The sequence below is a fragment of the Leptonychotes weddellii genome, chromosome 11 (assembly GCF_054177405.1).
Source record: "Leptonychotes weddellii isolate Sample4059 chromosome 11, ASM5417740v2, whole genome shotgun sequence".
Taxonomy (NCBI): domain Eukaryota; kingdom Metazoa; phylum Chordata; class Mammalia; order Carnivora; family Phocidae; genus Leptonychotes; species Leptonychotes weddellii.
Genome location: NC_138379.1, coordinates 82,529,046 through 82,543,333, shown reverse-complemented (window position 1 = coordinate 82,543,333; position 14,288 = coordinate 82,529,046). Strand labels below are relative to the sequence as shown.

The window sequence follows — 14,288 nt, the reverse complement described above, 5'->3', positions numbered from 1 at the left end:
GGCAAAGCGGGCTGGGGGCTACTCCATTGAGAGGATTATCTTTCCCGTATTAGAGCCAGTTGGACTTGGGGGAAGTGAAAGAAAGTTTAGCCTGTGGGATTTCTCCTTAGAAAAGTCAGTCTGGCTGTACCCAGAGTTAAAAAGTGGAACTGTGCCGCCTCCAAACCATGCTCATAGGAAGACCCCACCGTGAAACAGGCATCAATAAGCCCATTTTACAGATGAGGAAATTGAGGCTTCAAGGAACAAGTGACTTGCTAAAGGTGATACAGCCACGAGATGACGGATGCTGTCCTCTGAGCACGTCTCCCCTCTGGGGCTCAGATTCCACTGTTCAGTGAGGGGCTGAACTAGATCAATGGCTCCCAAGCTCAGCTACACAACCGGACACGCGTGCACAAACACACTCACACATTGGGGGGGGGGGGGACAGGGGACACAGAGAAATCCCAGGCTACAGAACCAGGGATCTACATTCTACGTGTCCCAGGTACTGTGTATGTAAGCAGCTAGGAAGGGGACTAGCGACTGGCATCTGGGAAACATGAGACTAGAAGAATCTTTAATGGGTTTAGGTTCTGTGGTTTCATAAACAACTTCCACTTAAGCTTGTCGAAACGCCTAACACAGTGCCTGCCACATCACTTGATGTTCAAATACTTCACTATTTTGCTGAATGAATGACTGGAAAAGAATGCCCATCCCCCGGCTCCATGAAAGCCTTAGTTGACATTTGCTTCATCCCTCAAAGCCACACTCTTTTCCTAGGTGTTTTATGGTTTGTTTATGCACATGATCCCATTCCATCTCTTTAATGAGCTGACTATTGTAATGCCCATTTCACAGGAGAGGAGGGGGAGGTTCAGAGACACGAAGGAGCTCGCCCAGTGCTGCCCAGCTAGTCAGGGGCAGAGGCAAGCTTTGAACCCAAGTCTGTGTTGCCCCACCTCCGGCCCCTCTCCCACTGCACTCTTCCCGCCGGATAGCATTTTCACTGCACGGTTTGAGAGGAGGGAAAATATCAGATCTAGGAGAGAGTGAGTTTTCCTAAACGGTCAGAATTACCTCAAATTTGGGGAGAGGTGACACCAGGAGTTTGTCCAGAGACCCCAGGGTCAAGAGAAATCCTGCCTCATCTGCTGAAGGGGCTCAGTGCGGAGCTCCAGGGAGGGCGGGTGGATCCCACTCGGGTGGCCCAGAATATCGGCTCTCAGCACTTTGGGAAGGACAGGAGCTTGCCTCCCCCTCCAGGGCCTGGCCTCTGGGGTATGGCTCTGCTCTCTGGAGGGGCATCCGGCTGCCTTCCCACCGAGGGGCAGTCTCCACTGCCCTGCAGACCCCTCACCTGCAAACCTCTGCACCGGGAATCTGGTTATCTGCCTCCCCCTAGTGCCACGGGAGGGGATGGGGCACTGCAGGATGCTGTGCTCCCCGACACAGCTCGGGCTCTCCACCCTGCTGGCCCTGCCTTCAGGCCAGGCAGTGCCTCATGGTGGGGGGTGTGCCTGGAGTCTGGGCTCACTCTCTGCCCCAGCTGTTTCCACGTTGGTCTCTAAGAAATCACTGGAAGGGATGAATGAATGATGTCCTCCCATCCAGGTCCTGACTCTCAGCTGAGAGGCCGAGGTCCAGACAGGGGCCTGCAGGGAGGCAGGGTCTCCTGATGCTGGGGCCACACTCTTGTACCCTCTGCGGGGTCCCTCCCAGGCTCCTGGCCTCCTGGGCTCCTCCCAGTTCCAACACCACTAGCAACACACACGCACACGCACACTCTCTCCCTCACACGCACACACCCTCACACACACACAACACACACCAAGGGGAAATCTATAATCAAGACACTTCTTTCCACAAACCCTCCCTGGTCTCAGCACTAGAGCCACAGATCACCCTCCGCTGGTCTCAAGGAACTGGGGAGCCCACACGGAGCTGGCAGTGGGCCCGGGGATGGGAGATCCTCAAGAATGGGCCACACCAGGGGCGCCTACGTGGCTCAGTCGTTAAGCGTCTGCCTTCGGCTCAGGTCATGATCCCAGGGTCCTGGGATCGAGTCCCGCATCGGGCTCCCTACTCCGCGGGAAGCCTGCTTCTCCCTTTCCCACTCCCCCTGCTTGTGTTCCCTCTCTCACTGTGTCTCTCTCTGTCAAATAAATAAAATCTTAAAAAAAAAAAAAAAAAAAGAATGGGCCACACCAGGTCTACGTGGTGCTAAGGAGTGTCTGGGGCTGGGACCTCTGCTTGCACCAGCCTCTCCTTGGGACCTGGCGCATCTGAGGGTGGGACTCAGGGGACCCTGCCTCCTGGTCCTCCCGAAGTGTCCTGAGAAGACCACGCTGAAGAACAAACATTAAAGCAGTAAAGGGAAGGGGCTGAGGTGCCTGGAGGGGTCCAGGAAGAGGCCACAGCATCAAGTGTTAGAGCTGAAAGAGCCTTCGGGACAATCAGCAATAGCCTCAGCTCATTACAGCCTGGTCGGGAGCAAGGAACCACCAAGGGTCAGAAATGATCTCTCCACTGGGGAAACTGAGGCTCAGGAGGGACTTGCCCACAGTTCCGAATCGTTCACCATTAGTGAAGCCCGGACTCAGAGCGGGGCCGGCTGATTCCAAAGCCTGTGGTCTTTACCACGATGCCAAGGAAGAAAAGCTGGCTGTCCCCAGCACGGCATCCTGAGTGAGCACCCACACACCACCTGCCCAGATGGCGATGCCCAGCAGCTCTCCTTGCCCCTTGGGAGGTGGGAGGGTGGGCAGCTGTGGGTCATCACTCATCACTCATTCATTCCTCTGGTCAGCCGGTCATGTGTTCCTTCAACAAACACTGAGCACCTACTTTGTGCCAGGGACAGGCTGGGGGCAATAGGGCAGGCAGACATGAAGGGATGGTCAGAATCCAGGGAGATGGGGGGTTCCCGCAGCAGATCTCCAGGGGTGCTGGGGAGGACAGGGCAGGAAGGGTCCAGGGGTAGCTGAGGCCCAGCTGGGGCTATCCCACTCATGCCCTCGGCAGGTGTGTAAGGGCTGAGGCCACTCCCGGATGATGTTATTAACTGTGTCGGGAACATATGGTCCGGGGACATGAGACCTGAAATATTATTTACTTCGGAGCAGAGGACACCCCACTACCTCCCATGCAGGCTGGGTTTGGCACGACTCTTACTGATTGATAGGCCTTTCAGGAAACAAAGACCACGAGAGAATTCAACATGCTCCTGGCTCGGGGCCAAGCCGGCCTCCTCGCCTATGCTTTCTCGAGTGTGTCTTTTTGTCTGCCTTCACTACCAGGGGGAGGCAAGTGTGTATTCGTGGTGTGTGTGTGTCTGCACACACATGCACACCCCCCGCTTTCCCCAAGCCCGGCTCTCCTGGGGGCGGGAAGGAACGAGGGATCAGCCACAGCTCCCCCACTGACCCTTTCCCTCGGCCCCTTGACTTGGAAGCGAACGCCTGGGATTTTTCGCCAAGCCCAGAGACAGACGAGGGCCTTCTCGAGGTCACACAGCAGGCCCAGGGCAAGGCTGCCAGTGAGACCAGTTCTCCACCTTCTCCTGCTCCAGCTACACAGAACCGCTGGGGGCATCCTGGGCCCACAAAATGCCTGCCCAGCTCGGGACTTCCACCCCCCCATCCTCTGCCACGCTCACCTGGGAGTTCCTCCTAGTGACACCAAAGAAGCCCAGTGGGGAAGTGACAGAGAGAATTTCTTGGAAAGGGAACCAAAGTTTAGAGCCCTAGAGGCAAAGAGCAGCCAGGAGAGCCTGGGGGGCCTCCGGGGGCTGGGGGAGCAGGACTATGGGAGGTCACACGGGGTAGGCACAGGCAGGCCAACCAGCTGGAAACACAAGCTGCCCCCCACCCCCCGCAGGCAGCTCCTGCCAGGCACCACGCCCATCCACACCGGCGAGGTCAACCCCCCACTCGGGTCTCCCCTGCCACACCCCTAACCCCTCCAGGGTCGGGGCTGATGCCCTGGGCACCCAGGTTCCAAGTTCTAAGTAGGATGGCTTCCCAAGCCCTCGGTCGCTCAATGTAAACTGTCCCCAGTCTGGGAGGGGGGCACTGAGGCTGAGCCGGGGGTTTCTTCCATGGCTGGGTCACTTGGGGGCCCCTCTGGCTCTGGCAGTCCAGCCCAGGGCTCAGTACTGCCCTCCCGCGGCCCTGGATGGAGGCTGCCATGGTCCTGGCTCCCAGGCCCTGCCTGATCCATCTTCCCAGCCAGGGACTCACCGCCACCCCAGGACAGGGCCTGGAGGCTGTGGCATTTGCCTCTGACCTCTGCTGGCCAGGCGTGCGTCAGGCGGAGGATGAAGAATGGGCACGCCGCTGCCGCCCCAGAGGCCTCTGCCAAACTGCAGTTCAGAGCTCAGCTGCCTGAGGCCGCGGATCAACAGGGAGGCATTAATCTCTTCGGCAGCAACCCCGCCTGGAGCAAGGAGGAGCAGGGGGAGCGTCGGGGGAAGGCTCAGCTCTCGTCTCTGCTCTGGGCCCTCGTCAGCAGGGCCCCCTACCCGCATTGCCTCCCTGTCTGCCCAGAGACCCCACTCCCTCTGACAGAGATAGGACCAGAGTAGATGCTCGGGGTGGGTTCTTTGGGGCACCCCCTCCTTGCTCAGCCGGGGAGAGTTTGGGATTGCTGGGGAGTCCCCCAAGGCCCCAAAGTTTAGAAAAATCAGAGGCCTAAGGCAGGGGCGTCCTCACTCTGGAAAGGAGATCAACACCTGTAGGATCCAGGGACCATCCAGTCCGAGCCTCCAGTCCCTCTGATGGGGAAACCAAGGGCAGGGAGGAGAGCTTCCCCCACAGGCCACCTAACCAGAGTGTCCAAGAGGGGATCTCCGGCCCCCCCCCAGCCCACACATATGTGAGCTCCCCATGCCCGAGTGTACAGAGGCTGGGGCAGTGGGCGCTCCAGCCTGGGACAGGGGCGACACTAACTGACAGGGTCACCAGCTAATACTGTCCCACCCTGACCTCCTGCCCAGCCCTTCCGCCGCATGGAGGCCGGTGAGGAAAGGCCAGGGTAGCGCAGGCTCAGGAGATCTCAGGGCCCTAGTGTCCAAGGCCAGCACGTACCTTTTATGCCCTGAAAGCACCTTCATGAGAGAGCTGGGGTGAGGCCACCGCTGGGGCAGGGTGGCACTGTCTGCCCGTCTCCCCAGACCGTGAAGCAGGTCAAGTTTTCCGGGGCCATCTGAGTCTCCACCCCATATCCGTTCCCCTGCCTCCCATTCTCCTTACCGCCCTAGCTGTGCCCACCTAGTAAGCTAATAACTTGCAACTTCGCCTCCAGGACGAATTCTCCTGGGGGTGGCATTAAACACGACCAGCATCTCATCAGTTAAGCCAGAATCTCTGTGGCCCAGTCTCTTGTTAGGCAGAGCCGCTCAGACAACCAACCAACTTCTCCCACCTGCCGCCCCACGGATGCCGGTGCTCAGCGCCTCTGCCTCTCTCGGGTCCTGCTCATGACGGTGATTAGCTCCAACTATGGGGCTGGAGGCTTCGTGGTTACCCCAAGCGCTGCGGAAGATATGCAGACCACGTATGATCACTGCCTTCCAGAAGGGGTGAGGACTCGAGACCCGCAGCCCAGAATCACCCCAGAATAGGGCAAGCGATACACCTGAGGGATGTGCAAACGGATTGAGAAGAATTCGAAGCTTTCCCTGGTTTCAGGGGGCCCTACCGTCTGCAAAGGGCCCCAGGCCCCGGAAAGACGGAGTTGAAAACTCCAATTTGAAGGAGCTTTAAGACTAAGGCGCATGCTCCCTCTGGTGGTGACAAGGGGGATTGCATTCCCTCAGACAAGGGTTTTTTGTTGTTGCTGTTGGGTGATCAAGAGTCATTCATCCAGTCGTTCCCAGGCTTGGTTGTTCCTTGTGACCCAATTTGTGTCTGAATTGTGAAAAATCCCAGAGTGAAGTGAAAGTTCAGTAGTTCCCAGTGCATGTGACCTTTGTGGAGAGGGAAGGGAAAGTATTCATAAAGGCCCTGAACCACGAACAGGTCACAGACCTCAGAATGTCACTTAGATCCGTGGTTCTCAGCCCTGGTCACTCTCTGGGGCCACCTGGGAGCTTGTTAACCATCAACTTTTGTGGGCCCCAGCCCAAGAGTCACATTCAATAGGTCTGGAGGGAATGCTGGGTGTCTGGTGGTTCCAACAGCACCCTGGGTTCTCTGGGGTACATAACCTGGGACCCACAGGAGCCTCACATTTCACAAGGGCGGAGGGTTTGCAGCAGGGGTGGAGAGTGGAGTGGCTCACCTGGGACCATTTCCCCTGTGGAACAGCTAGAATGCCCCTCCTAGTTGGCACCCTCAGAGGTTGGTGTATAGAACATTCTAGAAGTGTTAACTCCTCTCCACTGCTCTGGGCCACAGACCTGGAACACCCCCTCCTCCTGTCTGTCTTGCCGCTCCATCCAAGAAGCTTCAGGAGCGAACCTCCTCGGGAAAGCACCCCTGGCCGGGCCCACCCCGTTCCTGTTCATTTCTCCCACCAGGATGGACAGGTCAGGTACACGCTCCGTCTTGTGTATGGAAATACTGAATTCTATTTAGGGGTGTGGCCTGTCCCATTTTCTTTGTCTTTGGTGAGCCCACGTTTGGAGCAGGGTGTCGCAAAGACCTCGGCCCCGAGGTGTAAGTAGCCAGGCCCTCTCTCTCTTCCCTCGGCTTTCCAAGCCCACAGGGGGTCAGTGGGGAATCTGCCCACCACCGTCACGTGTCAGTGAGAATGCTGGAATGGGAGCTGGCGAGCTGGCTTCTAGCTCTGGCCCTGATACAGGCCGGCTGTGTCACCTGGACAAGTCCCTGCCTTTCCTACGGTCTCAGTTTCCCTTTCTGAGAAGTGAAGCTTGTCTCTTTCGCTCCCTAAGGACCTTCTGTGTTCAAGCCTTCTGTGATTCTGTGAGGCTTGGTGGTCTTCAGGACCTGGGGTCTGTGGGTTTAGACAAAGAACTGAATTTGCAAGTGGAACGGTGGTCTACTCTGCCTCTGGCCCCCAAATATACCCTGTTCATTTTAAATTTAAAAAAATTTTTTTAAATTTTTATTCTAAGTAGGCTCCACGCCCAGTGCGGGGCTTGAACTCATGACCCCCCTGTTCACTGTAAACTCCACTAGCTCGCTGCTGTCTGGGTTCTCCTGCCAAGTTCTCCCCTCCCCTCCCTGGCAGGCTTACAGACCCAGATGGGGAAAATGGACACTAGGTGGTGCCGTGATCCTGCCCCCCCCCATCCCTTCGACACGGAAGAGCAGGAGAGGGAAGATGGGCTCCTTCTGAGTGCAGAACCTGCCAGAGGGGAGCATGCTGCGCCGCAAGGGGGCCACAGGCTTCAGGAAGTTGGGCTCCGGGCAGAGAGGCAGCCTGACACCATCGTGGCTCCTGCGGCCGGCGGCTGGGTCCCTGCCAGAGTGCACAGGGCTGGAGGTCCGCACCCTCCCTGTCCACTCCCTGGCCCTGGGATTAACCAAGGCAGCACCCAGACAGGTGGAGGAGAACAGGTGCGGTGGGGGGCTCCCAAGCCCCGAGAGCAGAAAGGGAGTGGCCTGAGCTTCGCACCAGGGTCAGGAGGGGCGTAGGGAGAGAGCGTGTGCTGAGGCACACACCAGGGCCCCCAGGCCCACCCATCGTGGCATGCTGGGGCTCCTGGGAGGTGGCAAAGCACACACTAAGGTCACAAACAGCCACGACTTTGGCCGCTCAGGGCACATCTGCAGGAACTCCCAGCAGAGAGCTCCAGCAGCAGCACCCAGGGCCTGAGCAGATACCGAAGCGGCACCCATTTGCCATTGACCTTCACACTTCCGGGCTTTCTCTCCGCCTGGGGCGCGGAAGGCAGGCTGAGTCCTCTGTCCTCGGGGCTCCTGGCAATTCGGGGGGCAAGGAGAGGCCTGCAGATGATGAGTAGGCATGGGCACCTGAGCAATTCACTGAAAACCAAGGTCATGGCTCCATTGTACTCCAGCTTGGAAGGACGAGTGGGTTGTGGCAGGTATGGGAGGGAGGGAGGCCAGGGAAGGAGCTGTGTCTCTGAGGCTGGCTTTATTATTAACGTGAGGCAGCCTGGGGTTGGGAGGAGGCCATGAAAACCCAGGGGTCACCTGGAGCCTGGTGCTTCCTTCAGCCCGAGGGCCTGGCAGTGCTGGGGACAAAGGTCTGCAGCTCAGGGAAGGCTTCCCAAGGCCCCACTGCAAAGACAGTACGGCTAACTCTGAAAAGACAAAGACAGGGTCTGGGTTGCAATGGGGGCAGGAGTAGGGATTTTTCTTTTATTCCTTATTCATCTCACCTTTCTCTTTGCCCCCTCCCTTGGCCACACACGCCACACCAGACACTTGGCCATCAATCAAAAAGCCAGGGTGGGTGGCAGACCACCTGGCTGGAGGCTGGAAGACCCTGAAATCCTTCCCGGCTCCGTCCCAAGCTCTCCCTGATTTCTCCAGAGCCATCCCTGGCTCCCCCCTCCCCTGTCCCTCCCCAGCTTACCTGTCATTATAGATCATCATCATTGACTTGCCTGGGGTGGGGGAGGGGAAAAAGAGAGGGAAGAAGTCAGAGGGGGATGTGGTGAGTCTCAGGGTCCCTGAAGTCGGGGACCCCTCCTCACAGGCTTCGGAGACCAAAATCCTTGGCCTACGCCTCCTTTCCCCCCAGTGTCCCCACCCCACTCAGGGACCCTAAGCAGGCACTCACCCGTGCTTCTTTTTGCCCCCACAGCGGAGTCTTTTGCCTTGAAGGGAGAAAGGAGATGAGTTTCCATCAACCTCTTGCTTCCAGGGAGAGCCTCTCTGCCCTGAAGGATGCAGCCCTGGAGCCTTTACTCCCTCCCGCCCACCAGAGCCACAGTGGACCATTTCTGTCTTTATATGGAGCTGGGCCATAAGCATTCAGTCAGTCGGTACATCCGTCAGTCAGTCAACAAACATTTACCGCAGCGGCTCCGTGGTAGACCGTGAGCTTGCTGAGAGCAGTGGCCGAGCCGGGGCCATGGTGGTGCCCCCGGCACAGGGCCGAGCACATAGTAGCTGCTCAATACGCTCCTGGGGGAGGAGGACCGTAAGTCCAGAGCCAAGATCTCTGCTCAGGCCTGTCTGCCCCCTGCACCTGTGTGCTGGACCACGACCCAGTACTGCCCACAAGACCCTTCCAGCTGAGCTGGGCAGAGCAGCCATGTCTGCAGACAGAAGCCCTCAGATGGAATGGCACCAACCATGGACGGGTTAGAATCCCAGGACGCAGAGGTGTTTGTGTTTCTGTGTATTTTTCTTCTGGTTGCACCAAACCAAGTCAATGAGCATTTACTAAACCCTGTTGTGTGCCTACTGGGGCTAGGGGATATACAAGGACCCGTCTCTCCTCCAGAACACTCTAGGCCTGCACCTGAGTACTCCCTTGGCTGTCATGCTAGCCCTAACTTTACGAGATCAGTAGGATCATCCCTATTTAACAGATGAGCAAACTGAGGCCCAGGGAGTTAGGGATCCACACACAGTAAACTGGTGATGGGGTCGAATGCCTCTGGCTCCCAGCCACACTTGCTTTCCAGCAGTCGGTGGGATGGGGTGGGAGGTGGACACCCCTGGGTTCAGCTGAGCTCAGCTCTGCTTCTGATTGGCTGTGGCCCCCCGGGCAAGTTGTTGCACCTGTCACGGTGGGTAGCTTTTCCTCTGTAGAATGTGACCATAGGGGCCATCCCTCAGTGTTGCCGAGAGGATTAAATGGACTGAGATGTAGCTCATGCCAAGCAAGGAAAGTGCCCAGATCTGGCCAAGGGAGGTATCCAGTGGAGGTTGGTTCCCTCCCCTGGCTTGAACCCCGTGTGCTGGAGTGTCCCTCGCAGGCTGGACACAGCTAGCTCTCCCCTCTCAGCAGCTCCTCCCAGGGCCACCAGAGGGCGCACTGGAGGAAAAGGGCACGTCCTCTGTGTGGCCCAAGGACCAAGCAGGGACGCGTCCCAAGACGCCTGTGTCCATCAGGGTATCTGTCAGTTCCCACATCCTGCATAGGGGAATGGAGGGGAGGGAGAAACTCACTTCCCTCCTGGGATCTGAGAAGAGGGTGAGAGGGCTTTCCCCGACCCCCACCGGGGGAACCCGTGCTCAGTGGCTCTGAGAAGAGATATGGCCCCATGAAGCGGCCCCTTCCGAAAGCCCCACTTACTGAGGATGATAATGAGCCCCACGACGAAGGCCAGGGCAGCAAAGATGAGGCCCCCCTTGCGGACAGTCTCATAGTCTGAGGAAGGAGAGGGCAAGGAGGTGGGATGGGTCATCCCAGGCACCCTTCCCACATCCCACCCCAGCAGCAGCCCCAGGCTACCAGGGGAAGGTGGTGGCCGTAACCAGGGGATGCCAGGAACCGGGGGTCTGTGCGTGGTGGCAGGCCGAGGAGGGGGGCCCACGAGGCTTACCGTAGTAGAATGGGTCCACATCGTCCTTGGGGCTGCCACCTGAGGAGAGAGCCAGAGGCAGGGTGAGCCAGCCACGGAAACAGTGGACCTCCCATCCTTCCCTTCCCGGCAGCCCCAAGGGTCCAAGTGGGCAAGAGGAGGCTGGTGGGCCTGCTAAGGCCCCTGCCAGTGGGGGCATCTGTCCTGGGCCACCTTGGAGACAATCAGCTTGGGACCAAACACCAAGCATCCAAGCAGGGTGCCGTGCTGCCTGTGGGGGCCTCCGGCAACTCTGGGAGGGTTGGATCTTTCCTCTCCTCTCTTTCTACAACCGTAAGCAAGGCCATGGGAGACATTTCCCATTGGACCCATGGAGCCTCCCTCCATGTGACTAATCAACGGCAAGATGCGTCGCAAATACTTGTGGAATGAATGAACTGAAGAGGCCCTTCACTTCCACTGCACAGAAGGAGAAAACTGAACCTGTTTAAGGTCCCCCATGAAAGTTGGGGGCAGAACTGGGTCTTGGACTCAGGTTTCTAGATCCTTCTCTCTTATGTTTCCATCCTCAAGGGGAAGCAAATTCTTTTAAGAATCGTTAATATATCGTGTTTACCACCCGCTAGGCGAAGGCTAACAAAACGTTAGCTCATTTTACCGTCACAGGCATCCCGTGAAGCATTAATATGATTCCAATACAATCCCTAGAAGCTGGAGGCACAGAGAGGTTAAGTAACGCCCCCACAGTTACACAGCATAAAGGGGAAGAGCTGGGACTTAAACCCAGGCAATAGGTTGCTAAGAATCTAGGCGCCTTACCCCTTTGCTACATTGCCTCTCAGATGGTCAGAAGGCACGAGACCTTTCAAGGCCACGTATGGTCCAGTCCCCTGTGTCCTATAGTGTTAGCCCACCCAACGTGTTGCTGCTCAGCGCCAGAGGTCATAGCTCTGCCCTCCAGCCCTGGAAACTGAGCACACTTGCCTTTGGGCAGCCCGAGGGCACCTGGCCAGAGTTTTGCGGCCATGGTGGGGGGTGGCCCCTCTTTCCTACCCTCTATCGGGTCCCTTCTCGGCACTGAGGAGGCAGTGCCTGAGGTAGAAGGGATGCACAAGTCGGCACCTCCCAGGTTGTGCTGAACTGTGCCCTGGGTGGTGGGGGGCCTGGGGGCCTGGGGACACCACAGGGTGTCCCCTGTGCAGCCTCCCTAGCCAGAAGGGGCCGGTGCCTGGGCCTCTAGGGGAGGGCTATGGGGACCCAGGAGCCTGTCCCCATGTGGGAGCCCATCAGCGTTGTCTCCGGATTCAGTTCTTGTGCAGGGTGACATGGGGAGTTAGCCCCAGAGCCATGACTAGGTTGGCGGCTCCCCTCACCACACCAGGGAGCCGCCTCCTCCCTCGTCCCTTGTCTTGAGCCATTCACTGAACCCACGCCCACCCAAAGCCCTCGTCTTTTCTAGGTCTGGCTCAAAGCCCACCACAGTCAACAGAGGTCCCTGTTGGCCTCCAGGCCCGAGTCACCCCCATCACGGGATCCTTTTGGCGGTGTCCCTCCACACTTGGGGGGCTCTGGCCCCAAAGCCAGCCTGACCCCCCTCCACCTCCCGCTCTGAGCTTAGGTAGTCCAGAAAGATACATTGAACCAGGACAGGTGCCTGCCGGAGAGTCAAGATAGGAGCTCATCCCCGCCCCCATCCTCCAGCTCCTACCTGGCACCCCAGGTTCTGCCATTCAAGCTCTATTCCTTCAGACTTAAGGCAGGACCCTCTTTTTCAAAGCAATTTTTTTAAATCCTCTTAGGAGGCTGGCAAGGTTGGGGGAGGGGTGCTGGGGTCCCTGGAAGGCAGGGGTGCCGGGGTCCAGCTCATCCCCTCCAAGGTGGTCCAAGGAGAGGCCACCTCCTGCTTCACACACGTACACACACACTCACCATCGTCCAGGGACAGTGCTGCCATTCTCCTAGCTGATCAGGCTGGTCCCGGCTGCCCTCCCCTGCCTCCGCTCGGGGGAGAGTACCTGGCTGCGGGTGGCCAGGGGAGAGGTGGGGGCATTAAACATTAACAGTGCCAGGTAATGTTTACCCTGGTCACGAGAGAAGCCCTCGTGTGAGCGGAGGGGCTCCCTCGGAGGCAGGAGGAAGTGTGTGCGCACGCAGGGGCAGGGACGAGCTGGCTGAGTTTCCAAACCCTCCCGAAAGGAAATTTCCAGAGAAGCGTCGGGGACGGGTAGGCCACAGTGTTCTTCCACCGGCTGGAGAAGCCGTGGCTGGGGCTGGCGCACGGGGGAAGTGGGACTTTCAAAATATATTCAGTGTCTACCAGCGCTTGAGGGGCCACGTCGGGGGCCCCACAGACACCACCCCACCCCAGCAGCTGCCCACCTCCCCGACCACTGCGGAGACCACGGAGACCACAGCTTCAGCTGCTACTTCCGACCCGGCATCCGGGCCTTCCCTGCGGACGTCCCCAGGCACCTGCCCCCCTCCCACCACAAGGCCCACACCGAGCCCATCGTGCGCGTTCACGCCTCCAGGCCCGAGCTGCCCCGTTCCTGTTGTTTCCTTCACCCTTCGGGGCTGCATCCAGCAGCTCACACCTCCGTCAGAAAGGCTCCAGTCACCCCTAACTAATCTCTTTCCCTGTTGCCTCTGGCATTTTCCTTCTGCAGTCTAGCTGCTCCCATGCCAGTTTCCCGGGTTGCGCTGTCGGCTCCTTCAGGAAGGGGCCAAGCCTACCACCCGGAGAAGGGCTTGCTTTTCTGACTCACAAAGCACTTGCCTAACTAGTATCCCCTTGTGCCTTGTGTTATTTCCCATTTTGCAGATGAAGCATCCGAGGCACAGAGAGGGTAGGGCCCTGGCCCCAGGTCACACAGCCGGTGAGGGGCAAGGTGGAGGATGGACAGGCAGGCCTTAGGCTTTAGGAGTCAGGTGCTTTCCCACAGCTCCGAGGCTGCCTCCCCGCTCTGCGGCGGCCTCTTTCACCCCAGAGACCCCAGGGCTGGGTACTCCATGAGTGCTCATATTCCTGGCTGAGCTCTAGTCCATTGAACTGGCCTCCAGAAGAGGCTAATGTTCAATGGTAGCCAAGGGCCCAAAGCCAGCGGTCCGTGTCCACCAAGGATGGACTGCTCCTTCCAAAGGGAATGAATCCCTCTGTTAATCCCCCTGGAGTGGTTGCAGGGGATCAAGGTTTGAGTTCATTTCCTGGCTCCTCCATTTGCTAAGTAAATGGCCTCTGTCGAGTCACTGAACCTCTCTGTGCCTCAGTCTTCTCGTCTGTAAAATGGGACTACTCCCTGCCTCAGGGAGTTGTTGTGCAGAGAAAGGAGATAATGCATGTGAAGAGCAGGGCATACGACCTGGGACACAGCAAGTGTCACTATAGTTCCCGTCATATTTGTGTCAACTGGAAAATAAAGGGCATTCATGTTTTGTTGAACATTAACTGCTGGACGCAGGAAAGCCAACCCCCCTCCAGCGAAAATCAGCATGGGGGTGAGATGGAGAGAGAATGTCATGGCCATGGCCCTGCAGCCCAGGAGCTGTGACATCCATTCCACTCTCTGCTTTCAGAGCCGAGCAATGAATATTCATGAGAATATTATAGCACAGCTAATGCCTAGTAGGGGCTGACCACGTGTCAGGCTCTTTATTTATTTTTAAGATTTATTTATTTATTTTGAGAGAAAGCAAGCGAGCGAGTGTGTGTGAGCCAGGGGCTGAGGGAGAGGGAGAGAGAATCCCAAGCAGACTCCCTGTGAGCGCAGAGCCCCACTCAGGGGGGCTCGATCCCACCACCCTGAGATCACGACCTGAGCCGAAACCAAGAGTCAGACGCTTAACCAACTGTGCCATCCAGGTGTCCCTTGTCAGGTTCTTTATATGCCCTGTC

General features: G+C 57.8%; 1 protein-coding gene across 1 annotated transcript; it reads right to left on the bottom strand.

Annotated features, from left to right (window-relative positions):
• Window positions 1-8,030: 8,030 nt before the first annotated feature.
• Window positions 8,031-12,436, bottom strand: FXYD2 (FXYD domain containing ion transport regulator 2). The gene is made up of 6 exons (XM_006744342.3): window positions 12,326-12,436; window positions 10,418-10,456; window positions 10,168-10,242; window positions 8,701-8,737; window positions 8,494-8,524; window positions 8,031-8,218 (listed from the first exon to the last, which is right to left on the bottom strand). Exons 1-5 carry the CDS (start codon window positions 12,348-12,350, stop codon window positions 8,500-8,502), a joined length of 201 nt encoding a protein of 66 aa, XP_006744405.1. The 5' UTR covers window positions 12,351-12,436; the 3' UTR covers window positions 8,031-8,218; window positions 8,494-8,499.
• Between the last annotated feature and the right edge of the window lie 1,852 nt (window positions 12,437-14,288).

Bases quoted from the DNA above. Each gene is read 5' to 3' on its own strand.
- FXYD2 (XM_006744342.3), bottom strand. From the start codon at position 12,350: ATGGCAGCACTGTCCCTGGACGATG. The intron at 10,457-12,325 runs GTGAGTGTGTGT...CTCTCTCCTCAG, and splicing joins AGCACTGTCCCTGGACGATG to GTGGCAGCCCCAAGGACGAT. The intron at 8,738-10,167 runs GTAAGTGGGGCT...TCTCCCTTCAAG, and splicing joins GGGGCTCATTATCATCCTCA to GCAAAAGACTCCGCTGTGGG.